Source organism: Micromys minutus, assembly GCF_963924665.1.
Source record: "Micromys minutus genome assembly, chromosome: 22".
Taxonomy (NCBI): domain Eukaryota; kingdom Metazoa; phylum Chordata; class Mammalia; order Rodentia; family Muridae; genus Micromys; species Micromys minutus.
The window spans coordinates 46,399,757-46,426,676 of NC_137957.1; the positions used below are offsets into that span (position 1 = coordinate 46,399,757).

Below are 26,920 nucleotides of genomic sequence, written 5' to 3' on the forward strand. Positions count from 1 at the left end.
CATAGCAGAAGGCAAGGGGATCAGGCAAGGAGCAAGCATGCTTTTTTAAAAACTCCAGTGCTTAAAACCATTAAGACCTGATTTTACATTTTTTCATATACCAAATGCAGTAGCGTCCAAATTCCTAAGTAAGTGTGTGTTGGAGGTGTGTTGTGTGTGTGTGTGTGTGTGTGTGTGTGTGTGTGTGGCTAAGAAGTTGTAGGAGACATCATCTTTCTATGCAGATACTTCAGGTAAATACAAGGTATTGTCTTTCCCAAACCCCAAAGCATGCTTAATTGTGTAAGTCACAGCGCAAACCAAGACAAAAAGGCCCCTAAGTCAATGACAGAAGTCAGGACAATGCCCACCTCGATTGTTCAACTGGAGGGAAAGCAAAGCAGATTCTAGGATATCTAGACAATGACGATAAGGAAAGTGTCCACACTTAAGACTCAAGAGGTGACAAAGTAGCATAGAAAAAATAAAACGTAGAACATTAATAGTCATCAGGAAGTATAGAACAAAGACAAGCTAATTCATAATCTTGCTCAAGTGATTAGAACAAGAGAACAGTGGGCAAGGAAAACTGAAGGAAAATTTACTGTACTGGGACGCGAGAACACAAGCGACTGTAGCGGAGCACGGAGGAATCAGGGAAAATGGAGACGTAATAAGGAGGGAAACCAAAATTTGTGAGCAAATTAAGACACTCCTGAGTCTTAACTATTGGTTTTAAAAAAGATTAGAATGATTTTTTTCCAAAAAAAATAAATAAATGCCTAATATTCATCTTAGAAAGAAAGAGGCTACTGAATAGGCTAATATATAAACTAAATACCTTTAAGTGCATAGCAAGTTATTTTTCATGGAAAACAGTCCAGCAGGGTCACAGTAATTTTAGACACTAATATCTATTTTCCTCTGGTGGGTTAAGAAATACACCTATAAAGGTCATCCCTTGAGGTTCCACTATTTCCCATACAGGCAGCACAACACACAGACAGAAAAATCAAACAAACAGCTGGGCTCAAAAATAATGAAGAGCACCCCAGGGAACTGCTGGCCCGGACAGAAAGATAAAGGAGGCTGGCAAGTAAGGACACAGACAGGCTGGGCTTGCGGCTAGCCATGACGGAAGCCTGACTTATTCTGGGTGATAGGGCCTAAAAATTCTGTGCCACCAGAGTTGTCATCAGAAAAGAGGGGCTGCAGGGGGCTCCATACCCTGGAAGGGTGAGCCATCACCGCCTAGGGCTGCCCAGAGCAAAGGTTCCTGTGAAACTGTGGTTCCAGGAGGAGCAGACACAGCACATTTATGACCAGAAAGGAAACTGTACTGTCCACACGGTGTGTGCATAGAGGCTGGTGGACAGCTCTCAAGGGTCCGGTCTCTTCTTTCACCCACAGGTTCCATCGATGGGATGTAAGTCAGTCAGCTTTGGCAACAAGTGTAAAGTGCCTTCACACAGGGAGCCTTCTCCCCAGACCCATGGTCCTTTGAACTGGCCTCCCCTCACCCGCTCCCCTCCCACCGTCTCTTGAAGTGGATCCTAAACCTTTTCCACTGTGACTATGTGAGTGGTTATCTAAAAGCAATAATGGAAAGACAGCATGTTGTGGTGGACTGTGTGTGTGTGTGTGTGTGTGTGTGTGTGTGTGTCTGTCTGTCTGTCTGTCTGTCTGTGTGTATGTGTCTCTGTGTGCATGTCTCTGTGTGTGTATGTGTGTGTCTCTGTATTTATGCATGTGTGAGTCTGTGTGTATCTGTGTGTGTCTCTCTGTGTGTATGTGTCTCTCTGTGTGTACGTGTGTGTCTGTGTGTGTTTTAATAAATGGTTCCTATAAGGAAGGAGAATATAGAATATTTGGGGCAGGAATTTAAATATTAAATATTTCACAGCAGACACTGCTTTACATATTTGGTTTTGTTAGTATGTAACATGAAAACATGCTTTCTTTTTTAAAATGCATTGAATAAGAGAATTTTAACTCTTGTGCTCAGGAGCAATCATTCCCATACTTACAATCAGAGATAACTGACAAACAGTAATGAGTGTTTGGACCCCTTGGAGCATGACCTTGTGGGGCCAAGTGCCCTCCAAAAGATGCAGGAGGAGGCCGCCCCAGAGGGGCCGGGAGCCAAGATCTCTGCCCAGGACTGATGGGGCAGGAGCCCCGTGAGCTGACAGGAAGACATGAATGGTGAGTTGCATGAATTGCTGGGGTTCATCATGAACAGTGTGAACCACTGCGGGAGGGAGAAGCTCGCAGGGACCCCAGTCTTCAACACTGCCCTGCCCGTAACCCCACCAGGTTCTCACGGCTAAGATCTAAGAACGGCCCCTTTATGGCTCTAACAGAGAAGACTCATAGTTATAAAATATGTCCAGAGCTGTTTCCATAACAAAAGCCCACACTCCAGGATGGGACTTCCCCAGAGGCTCGTCCCAGAGCCTCATGGAGGCAATGTCACTCCTGTTCCAAGCCCTTGCCTGTCTCTGTTTCTCACTCAAGGGGGAAAAGAAGCCACAGAGGAGAAACATTTGTAAGAAGTCAGACACTGACCCACTAGAAGGCTGAACTGGAATACCATGCGAAGCCCCTCCCTCCCCCATCCCCCACCTCACCAGCAGTTTGTGAATAGAGTAATGCTTCAAACAGCATTAGCCAGAATTGACTTCTATCCCAGCTAACTTGAATCTTCACAATAAATGGGAGGGGGTGGGGGGTGGAGGTGGGGAGGATGTTGGAAGGTGGCTCCGTGAATGAAGCACTTGCCACACAACTTTACATCCTCCAGAACCTCTGTAAAGCTGGTTACAGAATCCGGAATCCCAGTGCTCTTGTAGAGATGGAGGATGGAGACAGGACCCTTGGAGGCTTCTGAGACAGCAAGCATGACTCACACAGAAGACCTTGTTATAGAAGGCTATTTCAAACAAGGTGGCAGGAAACGTCTGACACCCAAGGTTTTCCTGTGACTCCTTACATGCTCACCTTCTCTGTGTGACTATCTCAAGGCAATGAAGCGACACACAGAAACTATTTCTAGAGAACTCTAGCAGATGTGATCAGCAGGGATTTTGAAGTGGGCGTTTTACAGCCCACTAGAAGAAAAAAAAAAACACTCAGTCTTGGTGATGAGCACCAGCTAATACTAAAGCCAGGAAGAAAACAGCAGTCAGGAGCTGCTGATCCAGCTGGTAATACCTGCACCCTGCAATCTCCTTAGTGACAGGGTATCTGTGAGCCCCACTATGCAGTCATAGGAAGCACACACCACCTCCCACACACTATTCCTGTCAAAGCTGTAAACCTGAATGTGAACCTTTAGACCCACTGCAAGCTCAGAACCTACAGAGAATGTGAAATGATACTGTTTCTATCAGTATTGTTTCTATAGGTCAAGGGGCATCTGATGGGACTGGGGTGGGGGGGAGAAGGACTTCATGGATTTGAAAGACTGAAGCCAGACTAACCAGGTGTATGTTTTATGGGAACCTACTTTAAATTTTAAGCAGACCAACCAAGTTTAACAAATTGTTAGGAGGTCAGGCAGGTTTGGACAGTGAATGTTTGGTGGTTGTTAGGCTCCTGTTTTGAGTGCTTGGCCTCATACTGTGTGGTTTTAGATTTTTGCTTGTTTTGTTTCAGACAGAAATGTGTTGTAGCTCAAGCTATGTTGCCAAATGTGACCTCAACCCCTGATCCTCCTCCATCTTTCAAGTGCTGGAGTACACACATGAACAGGATCCCAAGTGCTGGAGTACACACATGAACATGATCCCAAATGCTGGAGTACACACATGAACAGGATCCCAAGTGCTGGAGTTACACACATGAAGAAGAACCCAAGGCAGGTTTGAAATACTCACCAAGGGAGAAACACTGCTTACCTTGTGTCTTCATTAGGGTTTACTGCTGTGAACAGACACCATGACCAAAGCAACTCTTATAAGAACAACATTTAATTAGGCCTGGTTTACAGGTTCAAAGGTTCAGTCCAGTATCCTCAGGGCAGGAACATGGCAGCATCCAGGCAGACATGGTGCAGGAGGAGCTGAGAGTTCTACATCTTTATCTGAAGGCTGCTAGTGGAAGATTGACTTCTAGGCAGCCAGGATGAGGTTCTTATAGCCCATACCCACAGTGACACACTTCCTCCAACAAGGCCATACCTTCTAATAATGCCACTCACTAGGCTCTGAGCATATACAAACCATCACATTCCACTCCCTAGCCCCCATAAGCTTGTTAAAACATATGAGTCTATGGGAGCCACATCTAAACATAGTATAATGCAAAATACATTTAGTCCAATTTCAAAAGTCTCCATAGTCTATAGCAGTCTCAACAGTGTTAAAAGCCCAAAGTTCAAACCATTTAACTATCTCCAAAGCAAGACAGGAAACCAGGAGGGCCAACTCCAAACTCTGCATCTCCATGTCTGATTTCAAGAAGGTCTTCAGATCTCCAACTTCTTTTTTATCTTTGTTGACTGCAACAAACTTCTTTACCTGGGCTGGTTTCACTCCATTAGCAGCTTTCCTCATCAGATAGCCCATGTCTCTGCCATCTCAAATGAACATCTTAAGGTCTCCAAGGCAACTTTAATGTTACAGCTTCATATTTCAATGTCTGGGCTCCACACATGATCTTCTGGGCTCCTCCAAAGGGCTGGCGTCACTTCTCCAGCTCTGCCCTCTGTAGAACTCTAAGCTCACGCTGATCCGCTGCTGCTGCTGTTCTTGACGGTATCTGGTATCCCTGATACACTGGGGTTATTCATTGCAACTGAGGCTGCACCTTTACCAATGGCCTTCAATGGCCTCTCATAGTACCAAGCCTCGGCTGCTCTTCATGACCCTTCATGCCTTCAAAACCAGTACCACCTGGGTGACTCTTAAAGCTCACACCCACAGTGACATACCTACTCCAACAAGGCCACACCTTCTAATAGTGTCACTTCCTGGGCCAAGCGTATACAAACCACCACACCTTGCTTGGCTAACTTTGTATTATGCCTGGAATAGGTGTGAGTTGGGGGTACAATGCCTGGAATACATGTGGGTTGAGGGTACTATGCCTAGAATAGGTGTGGGTCAGGGAACTATGCCTGGAACTGACGTTTTCAGAGATGGTTTGTCCATGGCACCTGGTGGCTGTGATCCCATGGAGACATTGGTCACCACAATTGAGGAGCCTGACATTGGAGGAATCATTTGAATGGGTGTCAGTGCTGCCAAAAACTAATGCAGGAGAAGGAGATCAGGTGACACTGAGCCAGTTTGTCCCCAAGGGCCAGTGACAGGATGACAGATGGAGCTATCCCAGTGGTTAGCAACCCCCTTTGGGACTTCAAATGAGTTTCTCACAGGAGTCACATATCAGACATCTTGACTATCACATGCTTACATTAAGATTTATAACAGTAGCAAAATTACAGTTACAAAGTAACAGCGAAAGCAATTGGAGATTTTGTAGAGAACCACTGAGCTACAGGGAGGTTGGGTGTGGTTGAGCATGGGCGGATACATTTCAAAGGAACTTAGATTTGTTTGTGGAATTTTCCTTTTATATTTTATTATTATTTTAAAACATTCCTTATTTATTTACTTGTGATGCTGGGGGTGGGACCTAGGTTCAAGAGCAGCTGTGGTTTCAACCTTCCTAATGCTGCAGTCCTTCAATACAGTTCCTTGAGTTGTAATGGCCCACAACCCTAAAATTATTTCATTGCCATTTCAAAACTGTAATTTTGATACTGTTGTGAATTCTAATGTAAATATCTGTGTGTTCCAAAGGGGTCACCATCCCTAGGTTAGAGTGTTCTACACTCTACCTCGGAGTTGCAGACACAGCTCTCTCTCCATGGTGTTTACTTCCAGACAGGCTCCCACACTCTAGTCAAGTGGCTGACAGGCTTGCAGAGCAGTGAGGAAGGGCAGGGTCTGAGGGATGAGGAGGGAAAAAATTCTTCTGGAGGGAGCCATGGGGTAGGAGGCACCCTCAGGGAATAGCCAGGTCGCAGTGAGAAGGGAGATGAGAGAGATTTAGAGAGAAGTCTGCTGGGGGTTCCAGAACCCCAGGGAGGGACTGAGAGGGGTGAGGTTAGCTTCACAGGTGGCATGGAAGGAAGTAAGTCCCTATGGCTGAGGTAGCCAGGGTATCTGGAAAGGCCTGACTTCGGGTGGCTCCAGGTTGGGGCTCTGGGTCAATGACTGGTCTCAGCTGGCATGCATGCAGAGAAGATGCAGATTTTCCACGATCTCAGTGTCTTAGGCACTTCACGATGGAGAGGTTATCTCAGGGGAACAAGTCTCGCGGGACATTTGTGGACTTCTTCTATATCAGCTTATTCTCTCTTGAGACGAGTTACCTGGATCGAAGGGGTGGTTTTACTGTTTCTCGCTGTGCAGTCTTAGGCAAGTTACTTCCCCTCTGAGCCTCATGTGTAACGCTGATATAAATAAGGTACCTATCTCCCGGGGTTATTCTAACAATGATATAGACTTCATTTAAACATGTGGACCCATAGAGCATCCGTGGTGATGCACAGTTAGACCTCACCCATAATTAATATTACTCTTATTTTCTTTAACAGGGCAGAGGAATAGATCAATTGTTACCGTCTTTCCCTTTTCGATGGTAAGATTATGCTTTTCCTGGGTCTCTAGATTCCCTGGGCTACCATGTAGTTCCCCAGGCTGCCCAGTAGGTTCCAGTCAGCTGCGGGGCTCACTTATTATGGAACTGGTAATCAGCTTGAGACTACTTGCAAGGCAAGTCAGGAGCCCACCAACCCAGCACTAGACAGTGCGCATGCGTGCAGGCGAGGATGGCCTCTGGCTGCCCCGGACCTGTATAGAACAGCCTTCACCTTCTTTTGACTGAGGTAAACGAGTCACCATACCCGGAGACCGTGGGGTCAGAAGCTGTGTAGGAGTGGAGGGAGGTTAGAAACTGTGAATCACCGTCAGCCTTGACTTCAAGCCTATATTGATGAGGACGGGGGGGGGGGGGTAAGCGCAGGGCTGTGGAGACCGGAAGCATAGGAACAGAGCCCACGGAGGATTCCACGCACATCTTTGCCTCCACGCCTCACAGGAAACCTCCCCAGAGGCCGTAGTAGCCACCAGTCTACACAAAACCTGTGGGTCTGTGTCTTCCTGCCATTATGCTGGGCTGTGAGCAAGTTTTAGGGTACATCAGAACACCTCTCCTTTGCTGCCTCCCCTCCCCATGCTCCTTGCTCTGCCCAGTGAGTGGAGTGGGGGATGCTCCTGGATAAGTCACTGCTCCTCCACAACCGCTCTGGCCACAGATAACCAGCACCAAGGCTGGAGAAATGCTTTCTCGTCCCTTCTCAGAGTCTCCAGAGCCCTGCCCCCAGAGTGCCAGTGTCAACCATCCCTCTCTTTTATCCATGGCACTGCCCTCTCAGGCAACCAGCACCTCTCTTCCTGCCACTACCGTGTGGTCATTGTGATCCCAAAATGCACCGCTAGCCCAGGATGCTCAAAAGGTCTACAAGATCCATTTCTTCCCATAGCCTTCAAAAGAAAGCATCTTCCATGACCCTTCCTGGGTTCCATAGCCAGACAGACGCTCCCACTGTCCCAGCCTCTGTCCCAGGCTGGTTAACTCAGCTTCTGGTGTGGTCCTCATTACACCCGGGGCTTAGCTCACACTCCCTCCCAAGTCTCCGCGCCTGTGACTTCTTCCACTGCCTTCTGTGCGGTGCTCCAGAGGCCAGAGATAGAAGGTGACACAGCCATTCCGACTGTCCAGGCTGGGCGTACTGATTGCCAATGCCCCCCCCCCTAAAGAGGAGGCAGCATCGTGTGCTCCTTGTGAGGTGGGGTTAATCGAGGTAGTATCACTGAGATCTGTGGCCGTGGTACCTGTTAGTACTCAACGAAGGCATTTTATTAAAAGATGGCAAGGTCTCAGGAAGCTGAGCAAGCCCCCACATCAGTGCTTACTACGCATGTACCCCGGTCAGCCCCCGGACGGCATTCTTTAGACGTTTTTATGTCTGACTTGCAGTGAAGGGAAAGCGCCATTTTAAAGCTCCAGTGTTCCCTCCTGAGTGACAGTCTTTGATGGTTGTTCACTCCACCTTATAACAAGCACGCCACACAACCCAATCAGCATCACGCCGTCTCCCTCCTGTATGAGCTCAGAGAACCTCTCAGACTAAGCAGGTCAGGGATGAGGAGGCCCTGTTGCCAGCCTCGGGAGGCCCTGTTGCCAGCCCCGGGAGTGTCTGTCAAGCACCAGGTGGCAGCTTACTGCTCCTCCATCTCCTGGTCTGTCTCTGTCACCCTTGCTCTGCCAGGACAGCCCATCCAAAAACATGCGCACATACACACGTGCGCGCGCGCGCACACACACACACACACACACACACACACTCACACACTACTAATGTCTTCTACAGATCACCTCTGCTCCCCAGAGAACCCCCAACACTCCGGGTGATAGCCACTCTCCTCCCTGAAGACAGGACCTTCACTGTCCCCTGATGTACCAAGCAGAGCTCTGCTTTGACCATGCACCCTGACATCTAATCCACAGGCCAGTGAGGCTTCTAGAAAAAGACTCAGCCATTGATCTGTCACTTGGAACCCATGGGGCTTTGAGGAGATAATATCCATCCCCTTCAGCCCCCTTCAGCCGCTAAAGCTTTCATCCACCACCAGAGAGGGAAAAGTTGTGCCTGGGAGCTGGTAGCAGAGGGCTTCTGGGCAAGAGATAGTGGTGTGTGAGGTTGTTCCCTAGACACAACCCAGGTTGGAACTCAACAGTAGCTTGAGCAAGAAGGAGCAATTACACACAGAGGTCCAGCAGGGCCTGGGGAGAGCAATGGGTTGAAACGTCGTTTATCCCCATTTCACAGACGAAGAAACTGAGGCGCAAACCAGATGAAGGAATTTTCAGAGTCAGGATTCGAACCCAGTTCAGCCTTCTGCCCGGCACTCGGCACTGCCTCTTCCCCGCGCGTCTCGTGACCTTAACTCGGCACGTGCTGGTCCCTTGCCCCCTCCCACCATTGTCCCATTCGGTGCGGCTCGGGGGGCTACCCGGAGGCCCGAGGTGGGCAGACCCGGGGTCGCGGGCAAGAAGCGCACCCGGCTCGGCGGGAGGGACCCGGCGATCCGCCCCTGCGCCGCTGGCGCTGCCTCTGTCCATGGTCAAAGCAGCGGGGTAATCCGCCTTTCTCTTCCGCCGGCCGAGCCCATTCATATTCTAATCACAGCGCGGCCGGCCCGCGAGCGGCCACTTTCCCGGGGCCACGGGAGCCCCCCCTCCACCCCCACTTTCCACTTGCGGTCCCCAAGCCCCAGCCCCCTCCCCCTCGCACTTTTAACTGCGCCGGGGAGGGGTCCCTGGGAAAGCCGCGTCCCCAGCTCGGACGCTGGGGCTTCTCACCAACTCCTGTGCTGGCTGTGGGGGACCGAGAGGGTGGCGGAGGGGCGAGCCGTGGGACATGGGAAGAGGGAGGGGCCCGGACGCAGACAGACTGACATACAGGGTTATGGGAAGGGGCGCGAGGGTGGGGGTCCCAGAGACCCAGGGGGACGCAGAACTAGGGAGAGACAAAGAGACTCAGCCAAGGGGGAAACGGAGAGCAAGACAGGGAGGCACGCAGACCTGGAGAGACCCGTCTTCCGAGAGACGAGAGACGAGGGGTACAAAAGTTCTGAAGGAGGCAAGCCAGCCCCTCACCCCCTCGCTGCCAAGCGTCCTTCTTGTCCCTCAGACTAGCGATGGGAACCTAAGACTTGTTTCCCTTCTTCAACCTCTACTCCCACGCACGTCCGCGAATCTGCGTGGAAAAACTCAAGACATCGATCCTGGGCTCCTAACGCAAAAATCTAACTCAAGGATAAAATGGGATGTGTCTCAAGGGGAGAGAAAAAAAAAAGAAGTCGGGCCCACTCGTGGCCGCGCAGGAGACTCGTAGGGCCCCGGGCACCTCTGCACCCCCCCCTTCATGGCTGCACCGCGCGGGGCCCCGGGCGCGGGAGGACTGGAGAGGGGGGCAGATCTAAGCCAATTTTGATTTCGCCTATAATGAGTGCCGGGCTAAGGCTGAAGAAGGCCTCTGGAACTTTAAATAAGAAAAACGTTGCTAATGCTATAATAGAAGGGGGAAGTCGGAGGGCTGGGATTGCGTCGCTCTGAGCCCCCCTTTTCGGAGGCGGCTTTTCTTATTCAAAACAGGCCCACAATGGGCTTCACAGTGCGCCTCGCCACGGCCCCATCTGACGAGCGGCCATTCATCAGGCCGGCCGGCCTATCAATGACATTGCTCCCATCGGGGCTCCTATAAAATGATGCTTTTTCCCATGAAACATCCGCAAACATTTTGACGGGTTTGGCTTTGCCCGACTGGATTACTGAGTGTCCCCTCGCTCGCTCGCTCTCCCTCTGCTCTAGCTTGTTTCCTTCCCTCGCTCCTTCGCCTCTTTTCTTTCCTCTGGTTCTTTTCTTTTCCCCTTTTATCTTTTTGCCCTCTCACCCGTCGTCTCCCCCTCTCTCTTGCTATCCCTTCCTTCCTTGCTCCTTCCCTCCCTTCCTCCCTGGGCATCTCTAGCACAGGGGATCCCCAAATATCAGGACTTTTGGGGGGGCGTCTGTGCTGTCCATGGGAAGAGCATGCATTGTGGGTTACTGGAGGAACCCGACATGGATTCCACAGGTTAGTCCTGGTGGGACTTGGGGGGAGACATTGGGGGGGCAAAGGAGAAGGGACAGGGCGGGGGGGGGCATTTTAGAAAGAGTTGCGAAAAGTTCAGGCGGGGCAACTTGACAGTGGGAATCCCAGGAAATGAGGAGGGCGTGCAGAAGTTTTCGGTCCAGCGCTAAGTGTGTAAGTAGATGCATGGAAGTGTGTTTGTGAGTGTAAATGCGTGTGTGCGCGTGCGCGCACGCTGAGGAGCGCGCTTTCACTTGGACAGAAAGTTGCATAAAGATGCTAGCTGGCTCGCGGCGAGCTCGAGGTGCTTTGGCTTCTTGCAGAAGCCTTGCGAGCCAGCCGCCCCCGCCCCGGCCCGAGGCTTCTCCGGCTTTGGGCAGGGTAGTGGTGTGCTTAGGATCTGGGGTGAGGGCCGGGAATGCTCCAAAGGCGGGGGAGGGCGACCGGGTACCGCTTCTCACGGCTTACTGGAGGCTCTAGCTTCAGGAATCGTGCTGCAGGGAGGGAGTGGCGGCGGCGAACCCGGTGGTCCTGGGGCATTCACAGCTTTGGGTTCTGAGAGATGGGCGCCCCAGGACTGCAGCCTCTCGGCCACGGAGACGCAACCCACTAGCCGCTCCACACGGAGGCTGTAACCTTGCAGAGGGGTGTGAAGAGGGGGAGCAGAATTCAGAACACCAGAAGAGGCCCGGCACTGAGTTTTGTGAACCTGCCTTCCGTTCGAGGGCTGTGTGGTGGACATCAGGTATTAGGGTCCCCATGGTTCACAGCATAGACGGTAAGACACGGCATCTCTTACAACGAAATGCCCAGCGTCTTCTCCGGTTCTCCAACTCCTATACCCAGCATCTTTGGGGACCCGCCACACTTCAAATTCTGTTACGTTTTCTGTGTCCTTTCCATGTAGAGGTTCTCAAAAAACTTTACTCCTTCCATTAGGCCCAGTCTCTCCCAGACTGCTCCAGTCCCTGCTGGGCCGCAGCTTTGGAGTTTTGAGAAATGATGGGGGATAGCCTGCGGATAGGCATCAGCTTGACTGAAACCTGAGAGAATGTGAGGGCATGGCCGCCGAGCAACAAGTGCCTGCTAGCTCAGATGTGCCCTGACACACATTAACTTACTTGCAAATAACAGCCCGCTCTGCCTTGCTCCACCTAGCCCCAGGCAAGTCGTAAAAAGACATGAGATGGTATTAAGCTCTCGAGATAGCTCCCCAGACGTCGTTCCGTACTGGGAGAAAGGTTCCAGGCCTCTCTTGGCCTACATTGCGGACCTGGTGACGGAGACCTCCGGCCCAGGAGTATCTGCAGCATTCCAGGGTACTTTTCTGTCTCCTGCACGGTCAAACCCCCTCATGCTCTCCTCGGTGGTTGTGAGGCCCCTGAGCATAGCTAAAGCCGGAGCCTCCAAAGTCCAACTTAGTTAGCTTCGAGCACCTGCAGAGGCTTGAAGAGGTCTTCTCTGGAGAATGCACCCCGCTCAGGCCCGGTTGAGGTCTTCTCCACACGCTAGCAATTCTGGTTCTGGGGAGGGAAGAGCCTTTGCTTCAATATTCTTTTAACTCAAGGGAAACCTAAGAGCCGCGGCTCTAAAAGTGAATGGATTTAACCAGATTAAGCCCATTTGTACAGAATTAGTGGTTGAGTATTTTCAAGGGGTCCGTACACGGTCTCGGGGGGCCTTTCTCATACCTCAAAGTTGGCACGTCATAGCTGGGATATTAGTTGATCCCTCCACAGGACTAGAGTCTTCTGGGTGTTTGGTGTGTGTGTGTGGGGGGGTGCTTAGAATTGTAGGCATTTTCTATTTTTAGTCGCGGTTTATCAGGTGGTTGTGTGACCACGGGCCACTTCCGTCCCAATTGCGAACAACCCAAATGGGTTATGAAACCGCAGTGCTCTCTGGCTCCTCTCACATATATGTACCTCTAGATCACACTCCTGAACTCAAAATCAAAAGTTTTGGTTAATGGCACCAATTGAGAAGTCACTCCAGGCGCACCAGGTGACATTTCACATGCAAAACTCCGGACAAGCGAAGTTACCAGGTCCGATCCAGGAGCCTCCCTTCCAGAGAATTAATCCAATTAGTCTTTCTTCTGAGTTTCCCTTGTTATGTAAAAGGTTCATTCCCCCCTCCCGGAGCATGCCGGGCCCAGCGCTCCACTGGGCAGTTCGATTCTATTCTCTTGGCGTACGGTTGCGCTCGAGTAGAAACGCGAAATCAGTGATTTCATTCTTAACGGGCTCAAACAACAGGCTCACAGCAGTTGCTGGAGCGAAGTCCGGAGCATCTATGTTCAGAGCGGCCAGCAAGCCGAAGCAACAGTCCCTGTCTCTTAAAAGAAAAATCCCCGCAAAGTGCCTCCGGCATGGGAGAACGGTTTTGCTGGGGCCTGCTTTGGGCCCACTTCAGTGTGACCTGCGGAAACCCACCCCTTTGTTCCGCGCATCGAGCTGGTAATATATTCCTTGAGTTTTTCCAAAATAGACTACAAGTGTGGGGCCAAGACAATGGCCCCGTCGGGGGAGGCCCAGGAGCAGGCGCGCGCCTCTTGGTCCTCGGCTCTCTGGTTTCTCAACACGACAAAGCAAAGCCCCTCGAAGATGGGACTCTGGCGGCTTCGCTACACCTCCGCCGGGCTGCAAGGGCAGCGGGAGCGCTCAGGATCCATCGGCGTGAGGGTCCTCCGGGACCGAGTTTAACAGTCGGAGACAGCACGCGCGACACACTCAGCCCCAAAGTGGATGCTCAGGCCGGTTGGGCTCACTTTCTACGAGGGCCTCAGGCGGTGGCTACTTGTTTGTGTCCACTCGATTCTAATTGTCTCCTCTACTCAGAGCAGTAGCGCTGTTCCGGCGCTCCTTAGTCTGTTTGGAGAGTGAGCAAGGAAAAGAGGCTCGAATCTCTGACCACCAGAAGTTGTGTAAAGTTAGGCGGAGATCGTTGATCCATTACGTGTCAGAAGGTCGTTTCTTGTTAACCGGGATAGCTCCTTAGCGAGGAGGTGCTCAAACTGGAAGTTCCTAACTCTATCCAGTTTTCAACCCCTACCCCCAACCCCGTCTGCAGAGCTCACAGCTGGGGCAGCAAAGATTCTCCAATGGGATCTGAATGCCGGGGGCCACTGGTAAGAGGAGCCGCTGCTCTGCCGGCAGAGTGACCTGGCATTAGGTCCAGCCTAGTTTCATGGGCCCTAAGGTGAGACGTGCTGGGGCCTTAGGTTTCTGCCCACGGGGTAGAGAGCGGCCAGAGGGAACAGGCCTGGGACCTCCTGTATCTTCCCCAAGGCGAAGCTCTGGAGTAAGTAGAAGTGGCGTCTTCCTGTAGCCCTAAGACCTAGTCTGTTCAGGAAGCAGCAAGAGATCAGAGCCTTTATCCTACGCTGGACTAGCCTCACTCTCCACAGATGATCCTGATTGTGTGTGTGCGCGCGCGTGTGCCTGTGTGTCCAGAGAGGTGACACGCGAGGTACTACCCTTGCCACCTGCTAGCATCTTGGCTAGGCAGTAGGGACAAGCGAGTGTCGCCTGGTCCCCGGGTTCCAGAGACCCGCGTTTGCAGTTTTGGGCCACGCGGCCCCAGTACATAGGCCTGATTTCACCAGCTGCGGGCTCGCAATTCCACAAGGCGGGCCCCGGATAACGTACTTTTCCCAGTGCGGTACTCAGAGACCCGGAAAAGTTAGCAGGGGTTGCTCCGCGGCTCAGGCCTGAGATCTGAACAGCCGCCGCCCCCACCCCACCCCCCTATCCCCAGCGCGTCGCCATGGAGACTGCTGGAAGTTGGTGGTGGAAAACAGACCCGGCGCAAAGCAAAATATTATGAGTGCAGTTGGGGTGACTTCAGGGGGGCGGGGGACCCGAGGGCATGAGCGGGAGCCAGAGGCGGACAACAAAGGGCCTAGAGCAAGGAGGGAGAGGAGTTTGTTTGGGGCCTCCCCGGGCGCTGTGTGAGTGCTGGACCGTCCTGCTTCCTAGAGGAGCCAAGATCTGTAATTTCTCTCCAGCAGTTACACCTTTTCTCAGCCGGCTTGTGTACCCCGCTCCCACCCCACCTCCCCGGGGGGTTCTCTTCCAGCGTCCTTCCTGGTTCTGAGTGAGGCGCCAGCCGGACAGTATGTCTGCCTCCCCAAGAGCCACAGGCTAGCCAGCTTAAAAGGCTCTGGCTTTTCTTCCCCACGACCCGTGGGGTCACCAAGGAGTAATTTTCTCATCCCTTTCCTCAAATGAGATCTGAAAAAGTGGCGGGTTAGGTGCCTGCCCAGACATCTCGCTGGTGGAGAAGGTATCCTGTCTGACAACCTTCACGAGGCCAAAGTGCTTACGTGTTATCATTCCCGTTCAACCACTTATACCTCGATTGTAAGCCAATCAAGCCCTTCCTAGATTATGGGCCGCTTCCTGTGAAAAGACCCGCAGACAGGTTAGACTGAGATTTTCCAACAAGTTAGACTGAGCCCTCTTCGGGGCTTGGCTTTTCTGTGGGGTGCAGGAAGGATTATGCAAGACTGTTTTGTTACCAATGTCTGAACTGTTACATAGTGACTGTCTCCCCAAACCAGTAATATTCTAAAACACATGGGGGCGGGTCACTTAGAAAATTTAATAGTCAAGAGCCTTGAACAACTCGAATTTTAAAAGACCCTTAATTTCCTTTCTTAATCTCAGTCTAAGGTTTGTTCTTACCTTAGACCCCCTTCCCCATACGCTGCCTCCTAAAAAGGATTTACAAGAGCTTACTAGATTTTATGGGAGCGGCATTCAATGTTAATAGGAGTGTCTAGATGTTGAAGACAGCACCAGAGGCCCTGGCACATGCTGGTGAGGAACACTTAACAAGTCACTGTCCCAAACTGTACCACCCAAGGACAACCACCTTATGATTCCTTTCTCGCAGTCCCATGACCCTTTGGGCAAAAGAGCCCTTCCCATTTGTTTGAGACTGTTGACTCATAAGTATGGAGTAGATATTCTTAAAAGTCTGTACTTGAGTCCGGCACACATCTGTATTCCAGCACTCCGGAAGCACAGTCAAGAGGATGGTCGTGAGTTTGAGGACAGCCAGGGCTAAGAGCAAATAATCACGGAGGGATGCTTCCAAGATCTAGCTGATATTGTCCTGTACGGCGGCATACCTGAGTCCCGTGTCTGATGCCACATAAGGCAGGTTCCTTTGTCTGTAGTGTAGCTTCAGGGACATAAGTCCTCACAAGTTCTGAGTGAGGGAGGCAGGGATGCATGGAAATTCTTTTCTGTTCCCACGGCTGGAAGCCCATGGTTCTAGGATAAGCTAATGTGTTTGCTAGGCTGCCACTGACAAAGCTGAGATCCAAATGATGACATCACAAACCAGAATTCTGGGAAGGCAGAGCTTCAGTTCCCCAGGCCCCTGACCACTGCCCACCCTACATGTTCTACCCGTTTCTTGGGACCCTCTTCGGCTGCCCCTCTAGGGGTCCCGAAACACTTCAGGACAGAAAAGGTGGGAGAACCCTCTGCTGCTGCTTACACTCTTCCTCTTCTTAAAGAACTGAGGTTTTGTGAGGGTTTGTTTTCCTAAGAGAGAAGGAGCTCAAAGACTGGGTTATTGGGAGGTATAAGGTTAAAGTAAAAGAACCCTTTGGGTTTCATTCAGTCTCAGTTGGGTGGCAGACCCAGGGGACATCAAAGCCACAGACCTAGCAGTCAAGGACTTCAGAGCGTAAGTTTCAAAAGCAAACGTGAATGCATCGAGACTGCCAGTCCTTAGAGCTCAGAGGCAAGGGTGGCATATCAGATGGCGGTGGTGTCAACACCATAACAAGTGTGTCACCGTTAGCCACTGAACCTCACTCTGCATAGTTCCCCTGTGGGATGAAGTAGGGGTTTGAGCTTGCCTGAGATGAGGTTACTGCTGTTGGAGTAGTAGGAAGGTCAGAAATACAGGAAAGTTCTTCCCTCTCTCTGCCTGCCATCTTGGGTGGATCTGACACCCTTTTGGTGGGAGAAACGTGGGTATATGAGCATGAAGAGTTATGGACTGCTCTGTAAGAGTGTGAGTTCTGCGTGGAGGAGGAGTTTCGATAATAGCAATGGCCGTACGACGGTGGATGGCCATTGACCTCAAACGGAAGACCATCTTGCATTAATTCGCTCAAGTAAACCACATGTCTCCTGCGTATCTGACACTTTGTTAGACTCCGCAATTAATTAAAAGTGCTGCCTCTGCTTCTGTAGGGCACAGAGTTGATACAAGTAAACAAATGGGTGATCTCAGTGGGTTTTAAACTGTTTTAAACTTAGTTTTTAATGGAAGTTTCTGTTTAGTATTTTCAGGAAATACTAAACCCCAGCTGGCCTACCGGGAGATGGGGGGGGGGTGCTCCCTTTTGTGGGTCAGCCCTGCCTGAAGAAGCTGTAAGCCTCTGGCTTGAAATCTTGACATTGCCTGCTCTCTTTTCTTTTGAGCGGGCACATGCAGGCAAGAGCGTGGCGGTGAGTCGCACAGTGTGGAAGTTGTGAGAGAAAGCTGTCCTCTCCTATGGCTGGTACTCACTGCATACCTTCACTCTGCTAAGATGCTAAAATGCATCATTGGTGCAGTGCCCACCGTAAGCCCCAGAGAAAGGGCTGTGCTCACAAGGTCAGAGGGGAGAGCAACAGGCTGACCACACAGCCGGTTCTAGACACAGCTGTTGTCGGTGAGTTTCTAAGCTCCAGAAGCTGCCTTGGCAAGGCGCACTGCGGCTTTTTCCTCCCACTGTGGTATTCTGAAAATACTACATGGAAACGTGCATTAAAAAGATAAGTTGAAAGCAGCTTTGGTTCACTTCACAGTCACAGTTATTCCACTCTCTTGCTGTTAATCTCTTACTATGCCTGATCTATAAATTAAACTTAAACATAGGTATGTGGGGCGGGGCAGATGAGAGGACATTCAGGTACTGTCTGTGGTTCTAGGCTTGCACTGGGGTCTGGAAAGGTATCCTTGCTGGATGGGGGAGGGAACTTTGTTCGTCTTTGAAAAGTATCCAGTTTTGTTGTAGTTTGAGACAGGGTCTTACTGTGTAGTCCCCAGTAGTCTAGTATTCAGTTTGTAGACCAGGCCGGCCTTGAACACACAGAGATCTACCTGCTTTGCCTCCTGAGTTCTGGGATTAAAGGTGTGTGTGGACTACCAGAACTTACCTCATGAATTGCATTTTAAAATACATGTGTGGAAGCCAGAGGACAATTCTGTGGGAGTTCCTTGTCTCTTTCCATCTTGTTAATGTGCTCTGGGATCTAACTCGGGTCCCTAGGCTTGGGTGGCATGTGCCTTTATCAACTGAGCCATCTTCTTGCTGGCTCTAAGACATCTTCTGTTCATCTCATTGCCCACCCGTTGTGTTTTATGCAATGGCGGTCTATCAGACGAGGAGACGACAAGAGTTGGCGGCAGACAGCCTCTAGTGGTCCATTGTTTGGCTCCAAGTGCTCACAAAACTAGCCTAACTCTTCTTTTTTCTTGTATAAATTGGGAAGGCAGTGATGGAAAGAACAGCGAAGTGCCATCTCTCTGTAAAATGTTACACTAGCCCTTCACACCGCGAAGACTCCAATTTTAATTTACTGCTGTAAAAGGGAGGGCTGTAAAGAAAGCACCGCCGTGTTCACTGTGGATGAGAAACGTGCTTTTGTCTCTGGGATGCCTTTGAGGTTAGCACGGCTTCACCGCCAACGATGCGCTAACTGCATGTGTCGTCTACATGGAGGCTACGGAAAGAGCCATCCAGGGACACGTGAACTGTGAAGCACAGTAATAGCACACACGGTCTGTAGGTGACTAAGTTAACAGCCAGTCCATTGCTGTCAGTTAAAACATGACTTCAAGTCTATACAGCAGGGATTAGGGGAAGCACATGAGATTTGGAGTCTCCAGATGGACCAACGTCTAAACCCTGGTCTGCCAGTATCACAGCTGTATGTCATTCCTTCCCCAAGCAACTCCTCGAGTTACTATGAAAACCTATCAAGGCTGTATATGTTGTTCAATTGAGCACATGGCCCCTAGAAACTATGCAGTCAGTGCCAGGTCCCCACATCATTAACAATCGCCCAGTCCATCTTGCTCAATTCTTGCTATCTAGTTGGGAAATTGGGCTGGGATTCCTGAAGAGTTTAGACAGCCTCAACATGTCAGGTTGCTTGCTGTCTAGGTCTCCGCCTTATTTTTCTTTCTTTTTTTTAATGCTAGGGATGGAACCTCAAGATGCCTGGCAGGTACTCTACCACTGAGTTGTGATGTCAGGAGAGCGTTTCCCTTTCAGAAGGGCTCAGATTGGGGAATACATTCTATTTTCACTTCTAGACCTTTCCTGTGACCTAACAAAAAAGGGACTTTGTAGGGAGTGCTGCGGTCCCTCAGTCTCTAAAGGAATTTCAACAGCCGCTGACTGGAATTCAGGGTCTGAGAGAAGAGATCTGTGGATGGTTAGAGATGTGCTCTGGCTACCCTGCTGAAAGCCACCCAGACTTTTCTCATTCTGGTTCTGGTTCTTGCTCTAGTTCTGGGAACGAGCCATCCCTGCTGCCTGCACCTCTGCTTTCCTCTACTCTGTCTCCCCAGCTTGCAGACCACCCTTGTTTAAAGATTAAGTCACTTTATTCTTGGCCTCCTGGAAGGAGTAAGTCTAGTCTTTCTCTCAAAGTGCTTTCATCACGGCAAGACAAGATTGTGTTCTTTTGCCATTCCTGCAGTATTTTTGTGCTTGTGATGTGTCACCGTGTGTGTGTGTGTGTGTGTGTGTGTGTGATGTGTGTGGTGTGTGTGGTGTGTGTGTTGTGTGTGTGATGTGTCACTGTGTGTGTGTGGTGTGTGTATGTGATATGTCACTCTGTGTGGTGTGTGTGTGTGTGTATAGGTGTAGGTACCATGCAATGGAGGCCTGAGGAAGGCCTCAGGTTTCCTGCTCTTACTTCCCAGAGACAGCGTCTCACTGAATCTCCGTCTAGGTTAGCAGCTCACAAGTTTCCTGTCTCCACCTCATACAGCAATAGGCTAAGAAGCTCAAGGGTGGCCACAGCTGTCTTTTTACATACACTTTGGGGATTTAAACTCAGGTCCTTGTACTTACACAGTAAACATTCTTATCTTAAGCTATCTTCACACCTCCACACACACACACAGAGAGATCATAAAAAGCAGAAAAGACTGAAATGAAGCCATTTGCTTTCGCCTAAGTTGGGCCCAAATGTAGGCAACTGGAACGCATTAGCCTGAATCAATAAATTAGGTATTTGCATCACTTGGGTGCCTGGTGCCGATGGAGGCAGAGGATTTATGGCAGATCCCTGAAACTGGACTGACAGGCAGTTGTGAGCCACCATACGGGTGCAGGGAACTGAACCTGGGTCCTCTGTGAGAGCAACCAGTGCTCTTAACTGATGAGCCGCTTCTCCAGAAGAAAGAACATGGATTCTTTAAGCTGTGTGCTGGGCTCTAATTCTGTGGTTCCTTAATCCTCAAAAAAAACCCAAACGTGTAATCTGCCTGTGTATACAACAATTATTGAGCAGAGAATCTAGGAGCATTGATTTGTGTTGTGCTTGTTTTAATTTAAAGAGACAAGGACATAGTGAGTGCTTTGGGTCCTGTCTTCTAACCACTCAGCTGTGCTAATGGTCAGTATTGTTTAGATGTAACCAGACACTGCTGAATACAGCAGGTATTTACTTAATCATTTTCTCTTTCTAAGATCTGTCTCCTTACTTGTTGACTCTTTCGTCAAAATATAAAATACAAAACAATTTCTCCATGAGGCATAATTTGGCATCATAGAATATACATCCATCTGACTGGGAAAGTTCTGGAAGTTTGTAAGGAAGGACTGTAGGGGGCCTCAGTTGAAACCAGCGCCTGGAGAATTGCAAGGATGTTCTAGAGAGCCAAGGGCTGCTGTGTGAGGCGCTTTGTGTCCTTGAAATTTTATTTTCAACAGCTAGGGCAGTGTTTGTGAAGCTGATTGTTGTTTGGGTAGGGGGCATGCCAGGCTTTTAGATTAAAGAAGAGGAGGAGGAGAATGAAGAGGAGGGGAAGGGAAGGAAGGAAGGAAAAGGAGAAAGGAAGGAAGCAAGGAAGGAAAGAAGGAAGGAAAGGAAAGAGACACTTTCATCTAATCAAGTGTCCATTTGAAAGTCTGAAACCTTGGTTGTGAAAGAAAGAATTGTCGTTCTTCATCTTTGGGCCTCATGGGTCCTAGGCTGCAGGGCTTTCCCATCCCCAGATGCCCGGCAGGCACAGGCAAGGGATGCTGTGTGTGAGGAGAGCTCCGGCTGTGTGCACCCAGGAAGCCCAGGCAGCACTGCTGCACTTACAGGAGAGGGTCAGACCAGGCAGCAGCCTTGGTCTGAAGCATCCTGTGGGTTCTGGGATCAATTCAAAGTTCCTGGTACTGAGATTCCTAAAGAGAAAGGGTGGCTCTGTGTGAGGAGGGACAGATGAAAGGAAGAAAGAAGGAAATGGTGGGAAGGGAAGAAGAGAGGAAGGAAGGATGAGAGGCAAGAACTAGTTTGAAGCCATTTTGGCAACTGCTTGCAAGGTGATTAGTTATTTTCAAAAATGAAAGTTTCCTCTTATTCAGGTGAGCCTCTTTTCCAAATTGAATGGTGAGTCAAAAAAATTTTCCCAACACTATGCCAAGTACTTCCTTATGCATAGTACCTTGTGGCATTATTTATCCCCATCTCACAGATGTGGAAGCTGAGAATCAGAAGATTGAGGTAGCACACTTAGTTCTAACCACCACTATCCAGACAGTATCTGAACATGGTTTCCCTGATTCCAAAGCCGGGCTGTATCTTTCACCTACTAAAACCTGCAAACGGAAGGAAGACACACAGACGTACACAATCGCGCTCACATCCCTTAAGACGTCTTCAGAAGACGTCTTCCCAAGACCTAGTAGGAGAAAGTAGCTCAAGCCGCAGTGCTTTGGGATCCGCTGTCATGGATACTGTGACCTGTTGCTGGCAGCAAGCAGATCATTCTGGGAGCATCTGAGTTTCAGTCAGCACTTACGGCTGGGTCGGTAGCTTCGAGTCGCCTCGGTGAATTTGACATCTTACACACACCATTCGGAGCGTCACCCTTGTTCATGCTAGACAAGCTTTCACGTGGAAGAGGTTCAGTATACAAGCCTTGCCGTTAAAGTGTGTGCTAAGTGTGCAGTCACAGAGCTGGCACGGTTGGCTTCCGCATGCTTTAGAGTGATGAGACCTGGTTTCGCGGGCAGACTGTGTGGGCTGCTAATGTACCCATTTCCCAGGACACTGTCAGAACTGAGGGAACACGCAGGGGACCCTCATGGGGCTTGGCACACGGTACGCAGTGGCAGCCACCTTTTCCTGGTACTCTTGAGATGCTATCAAGACACTCCCTCAGGCCACCCCCAGGACTGTCCAGAAGCAAACAGGAGTTTTAGAATCTGTTGTTGTTGTTGTTTTGTTTTCCTACTATGTTTGGTCTTTCATGGTGCTACTTCATAATTGTATGGCCTAGCACAAGCTGGCTGCCACTCCCATTTGACACTGGGCAAGACGGAGGTCCAAAGAGCTTCATGTGCGTGCATTCACTTACACGGCAAGGCAGTTCCCAAGTGTCATGAGGCCGATGCTTTTATATTTGAAAGGTTTGTTTAGTGTGCTTGTGTACGTGTGCATGCATGCATGTGCGTGTGCGTGTGTGTGCCTGTATGACTTTATGTTTACCACTCACATTCGAGATCTTGCAGAGACCGGAAGAGGGTTGGATATCTTGGAATTGCAACCACAGGCCATTGTAACCCGTCCGTGTGTGCTGGAACTGAACTCTGGTTTTAGGGCAGAGCAGCCAGTGTTTCATTTGAATCAGATTACCTGCCTACCAGTTAGAACACCTGTCAGTATGGACAGGAGCTGCTGGTTTCCTAGCAACAGAGTCCCATGGTCCTCATTCTGCCCCATGGTGTTCCATCCACACACACGGGTCTGAAGAGAAGGAACTTGCTTTGTGGGCATTGACTTGAAACATCATTTCTTCTTGGTCGCTTTACTCATGGCTCATGGTTACCTGTGCTGAGAACAGGAATGGCACCTGCCAGAGTGTCTGGCGCACAGTCAGAGCATTTACTTGACACAACATCCACCCTCGATGCCTCAGGGTCAGGCCATTTCTACTTTCATTCTGAGAAGCTTGGCTTGAGTCCTCATGGAATCAAGTTCCAGATACACAAACAGCTGATGAACCCCTACTTTCTTGAGCAACTATTATGTGCCAGGCATGCTGCTGAGACTAATTCATTTCTTCCTTCCTGGTCTTCTTGTGGGTCTGCCATCCTGTTCAGGAAGGAGTAGGCCAGCAGGGTGTAGACATTTCTTAAGGAGCTCAGATTTCTTCTAGCCCTCATAACAACCTCAGGGCAGATGGTTTTCTCAGGAGGGAGACCAGGCCCAGGGAATTCAGTAATTTACCTGTAGTCACAGAGTTGACTTCATCACCTGTAAGGGAAGGGTTAGAATTGGTGTTTTTCTGGTTTTGGAGGCTCTGTTCTTTTTAAAATATCGAGTGAGCCAGTATCAAGGACCCAACTGGGACCAGCATCGCACCAGAGGCCCTTCAGCTGGGCTTGCCGTGAAGATCATGATAGAGAAGCCCCTCCTGTGCTTGGTTTTACCTAATTTTCTCTCTACACTCCAGGAGGTTTTTGGCATATGATGTCCATTTTGCAGATGAAGAAACTAAGTTTCAAGACACTGTGTCCAGTGGCTTACCCAGGGTCACAGAGTGAGAAAATCCGACTTGAATTTAGGAGTGTGGCTTCACGGTACATGATCTTATCTGTTACATTGTAACTATACTGGCTGGTTTTGTGTGTCAACTTGAAACAAGCTGGAGTCATCAGAGAGGATGCCCTGGGCTGAGGAGATGCCTCCCCTCCATGAGATCCAGCATTTTCTTAATTAGTGATCATCTGGGGAGGGCCCTGTCCACAGTGGGTGGTGCCATTCCTGGAATGGTGCTGAGCAAGCCAGAGGAAGCTAGTCAGTACGCACCTCCGTAGCCTCTGCATGAGCTCCTGCCTCCAGGTTCCTGCCCTGCTTGAGTTCCTGTCCTGACTTCCTCCAGTGAGGGACTGTGATGTGGAAGTGTGAGCTATGTAAGCCCTTTTCTCCCCAACTTTCTTTTTGGTCATGGTGTGTTGCCATAGCAATTAGAGCACACACATGCACACACACACACACACACACACACACACACACACACACACACACACGCACCAAGACATACACACAGAGAGAGAGAAGGAAATGGGCAAGGAAGGAGCTGCTGTCTCAAATACTGGGAATTGTTAGAGTGATTCTGTTGCTTTGTTCTAGAACTTGTGCGGAGGGCTTGCTCTGCATTTAACCCACATGGTATAAGCAGACCAGAGGGAACTTGGAGGTAAGTTCATTTGCCTCTGGTCCAGTCCTTCAACCAGGCAGGAAGCCTAGAATTTCTTTGTAGCCACCAACTTACAGTCCTCTCCTGGGGCAGGGGGCATCTTCAGAAATGACCCCACAGAAAACCAACTTACAGTCCCTCTCCTGGGGCAGGGGGCATCTTCAGAAATGACCCCACAGAAAACCAACTTACAGTCCTCTCCTGGGGCAGGGGGCATCTTCAGAAATGACCCCACAGAAAACCAACTTACAGTCCTCTCCTGGGGCAGGGGGCATCTTCAGAAATGACCCCACAGAAATAGAATGGGAGGCACTCATGGTACACATGGACTTCAAATGGACACTGGGTACCAGTGGCCAGGGATGGATCTGAGGGGATAGAGCTGCAAGAGAGCAAGTGCTCATGATGGAGTGTTCAGAGGAAAAAGAGATGGCGGGTACTTGGGGACACAAACCCCATCCGTGGACACAGGGATGGCGCGTGGCAGTAAGGAAGATAGAGGACTAGTAGCTTCTAGAAAGGATGATACTGTGGGTAGGTTGGGTTCTCTTTCTAGCATTAAATAAAGAACATGGCTTCGGTCAGGTTGTGGTGGCACATGTTTTAAAACCCAGCACATGGGAGGCAGAGGCAGCCAGATCTCTGTGAGTTCAAGGCCAGCCTGGTCTATAGAGTGAGTTCTAGGGTAGCCGTGGCTACACAGAAAAACCTTGTCTCCAAAAAAACAACACCAAAAAACAACGAAAACATGGCATCTGTGTTAGAAGGGTAAGAAGGAACCACTTTGTACAGGGGGAGGACCTGGTTATTGATAGCCTGTCTCTGAAGTTATGTCTGGGTGAAATCTGCTTGGGACCTATAGCCTGGGGTTTGAGAACAATGACCATCACCTAAGAGGGCTGGAGAAGACATCTAGATGTGCTGAAAAAGAAAACCCACCCGACAATGCCAAGGATCTGATAATTATGGCTTTCTTTGACTTTTAACAATGTTGTGATCTGCTGGTGTTGTACAGTGTAGATATGTCTCCCAGTGCAGTGTAGATATGTCTCCCAGTGCAGAGTAGATATGTCTCCCAGTGCAGTGTAGATATGTCTCCCAGTGCAGTGTAGATATGTCTCCCAGTTCAGTGTAGATGTGTCTCCCAATACAGTGTAGATATGGCCCCTAGAGAAGAAGAGGGAGTGAAAGCTGTATGGCTGGATCTGTGGTTGTTCAGCCCTCATGTGATTCTCTGTTTATAGAGGAGAGATCTGTTCGGACGCTGAGTTTATCCTCCACAGGAGAGGGAGTTGAGCAATGCTCCTCCGCTCTGCTCTCTAGGCATCTTTGTGAATCGGTAACTGAATAAATGCCTCTTGGGCATCCCGAGAAAGGGAAAGGTTTCCTTATTAATTCTTGTGCCGAATTACTGAACCTCTCTGCAATTTCCAGACTCTCTCGAGAAATTTCCCGAAATGGAAGCAAGTCCAATGCATGGCTGCTGTTTGGTTAGCAAGATCCAGGTTCAGATGAGGCCGGGGCATAAGTCATGTGACAAGCTCACATGACTCGGGCAGGTCAATGATGGAATGATGGTGTTGATAAAGAGATACACCCAGAGTCCCCATCCTCGTAGACTGTTGTATGGTCCGTTCGGTGTTCTCTAAATCTGGCAGGGAGTTTGGATTAGTGGTGGGTCGAGGCCCCGGTCCCAGACTTTAAACAGGCCTTTTTAAAAATAGGTTTTTAAAAACATGGGTTCCTTTCTTACCCAGCCCTTCCTTCCTTTCTCACCACCTCTGTTCTGGTGCAGCAGCCCTGTGGACTTCCTACAGCAAAGGGTAGCAAAGAATGACCTAGCATGGAACTGTACACTTAAAACATCATGAGGGCTTTTTATCTGGGAGGGGTAGGTGATGGTTGAGAGTAAAGTGTAGATGGCATCTGATGGGCTGGCATGGCTGGCTTCCTGCACGGACTCCATGGAATCTGTTTGCCTTAAAGCCGCTCACTACTGAACATGTCCAATGTAGACAGCACCTGTCACAGAAACCCTGCTCCATGGCTCCTCTTTCTCCAAGTCTCCCTGCTAATTAGGTGGTGCCCACAGGTGAAGAGAGATGCCCACAGGTGGAGAGAGATGCCCACAAGTAGAGAGAGATGCCCACAGGTGGAGATGCCCACAGGTGGAGATGCCCACAGGTGGAGAGAGATGCCCACAGGTGAAGAGAGATGCCCACAGGTGGAGAGAGATGCCCACAGGTGGAGAGAGATGCCCACAGGTGGAGAGAGATGCCCACAGGTGGAGATTCCCACAGGTGGAGATGCCCACAGATGGAGAGAGATGCCCACAGGTGGAGAGAGATGCCCACAGGTAGAGAGAGATGCCCACAGGTGGAGATTCCCACAGGTGGAGAGAGAGAGATGCCCACAGGTGGAGATGCCCACAGGTGGAGATGCCCACAGGTGGAGAGAGATGCCCACAGGTGGAGAGAAATGCCCACAGGTGCTTTGCCCATCCCCTACTCTATTCACAGGCACTGAAGGTTTCCCAACCAGCTGCTGAACAAAAGCCAGACTCCCTAGCCAGGACCGGTTCCAGAGCCAGGCTTGGATGTGCGCAGGCTCCACGGCAGCCTAGAGCACCTGCCTGGCAGGGCAGGCACTGGACTACATTTTATTTAGTGTGTGTGTGAGTGCACAGGCACATGTGTGTTTGGACACATGTCAAGTTCAGATTTATCGAGGTCAGAGGACAACTTTCTTTTCTCTGATTGAAAATAGATTCCTTTCTCACACAGTATATCC

At 50.0% G+C, this 26,920-nt stretch overlaps 1 protein-coding gene across 1 annotated transcript in view; it reads left to right on the forward strand.

The window, feature by feature from the left end:
- Nucleotides 1-10,647: 10,647 nt before the first annotated feature.
- RFX4 (regulatory factor X4) overlaps nt 10,648-26,920 on the forward strand; it is a gene marked incomplete at both ends in the record, with an annotated part of 143,313 nt that continues 127,040 nt past the window's right edge. The window contains one exon of the mRNA XM_080935058.1: nt 10,648-10,690. Coding sequence (XP_080791184.1) covers nt 10,648-10,690 — 43 coding nt within the window. The remainder of the gene's footprint in view (nt 10,691-26,920) is intronic.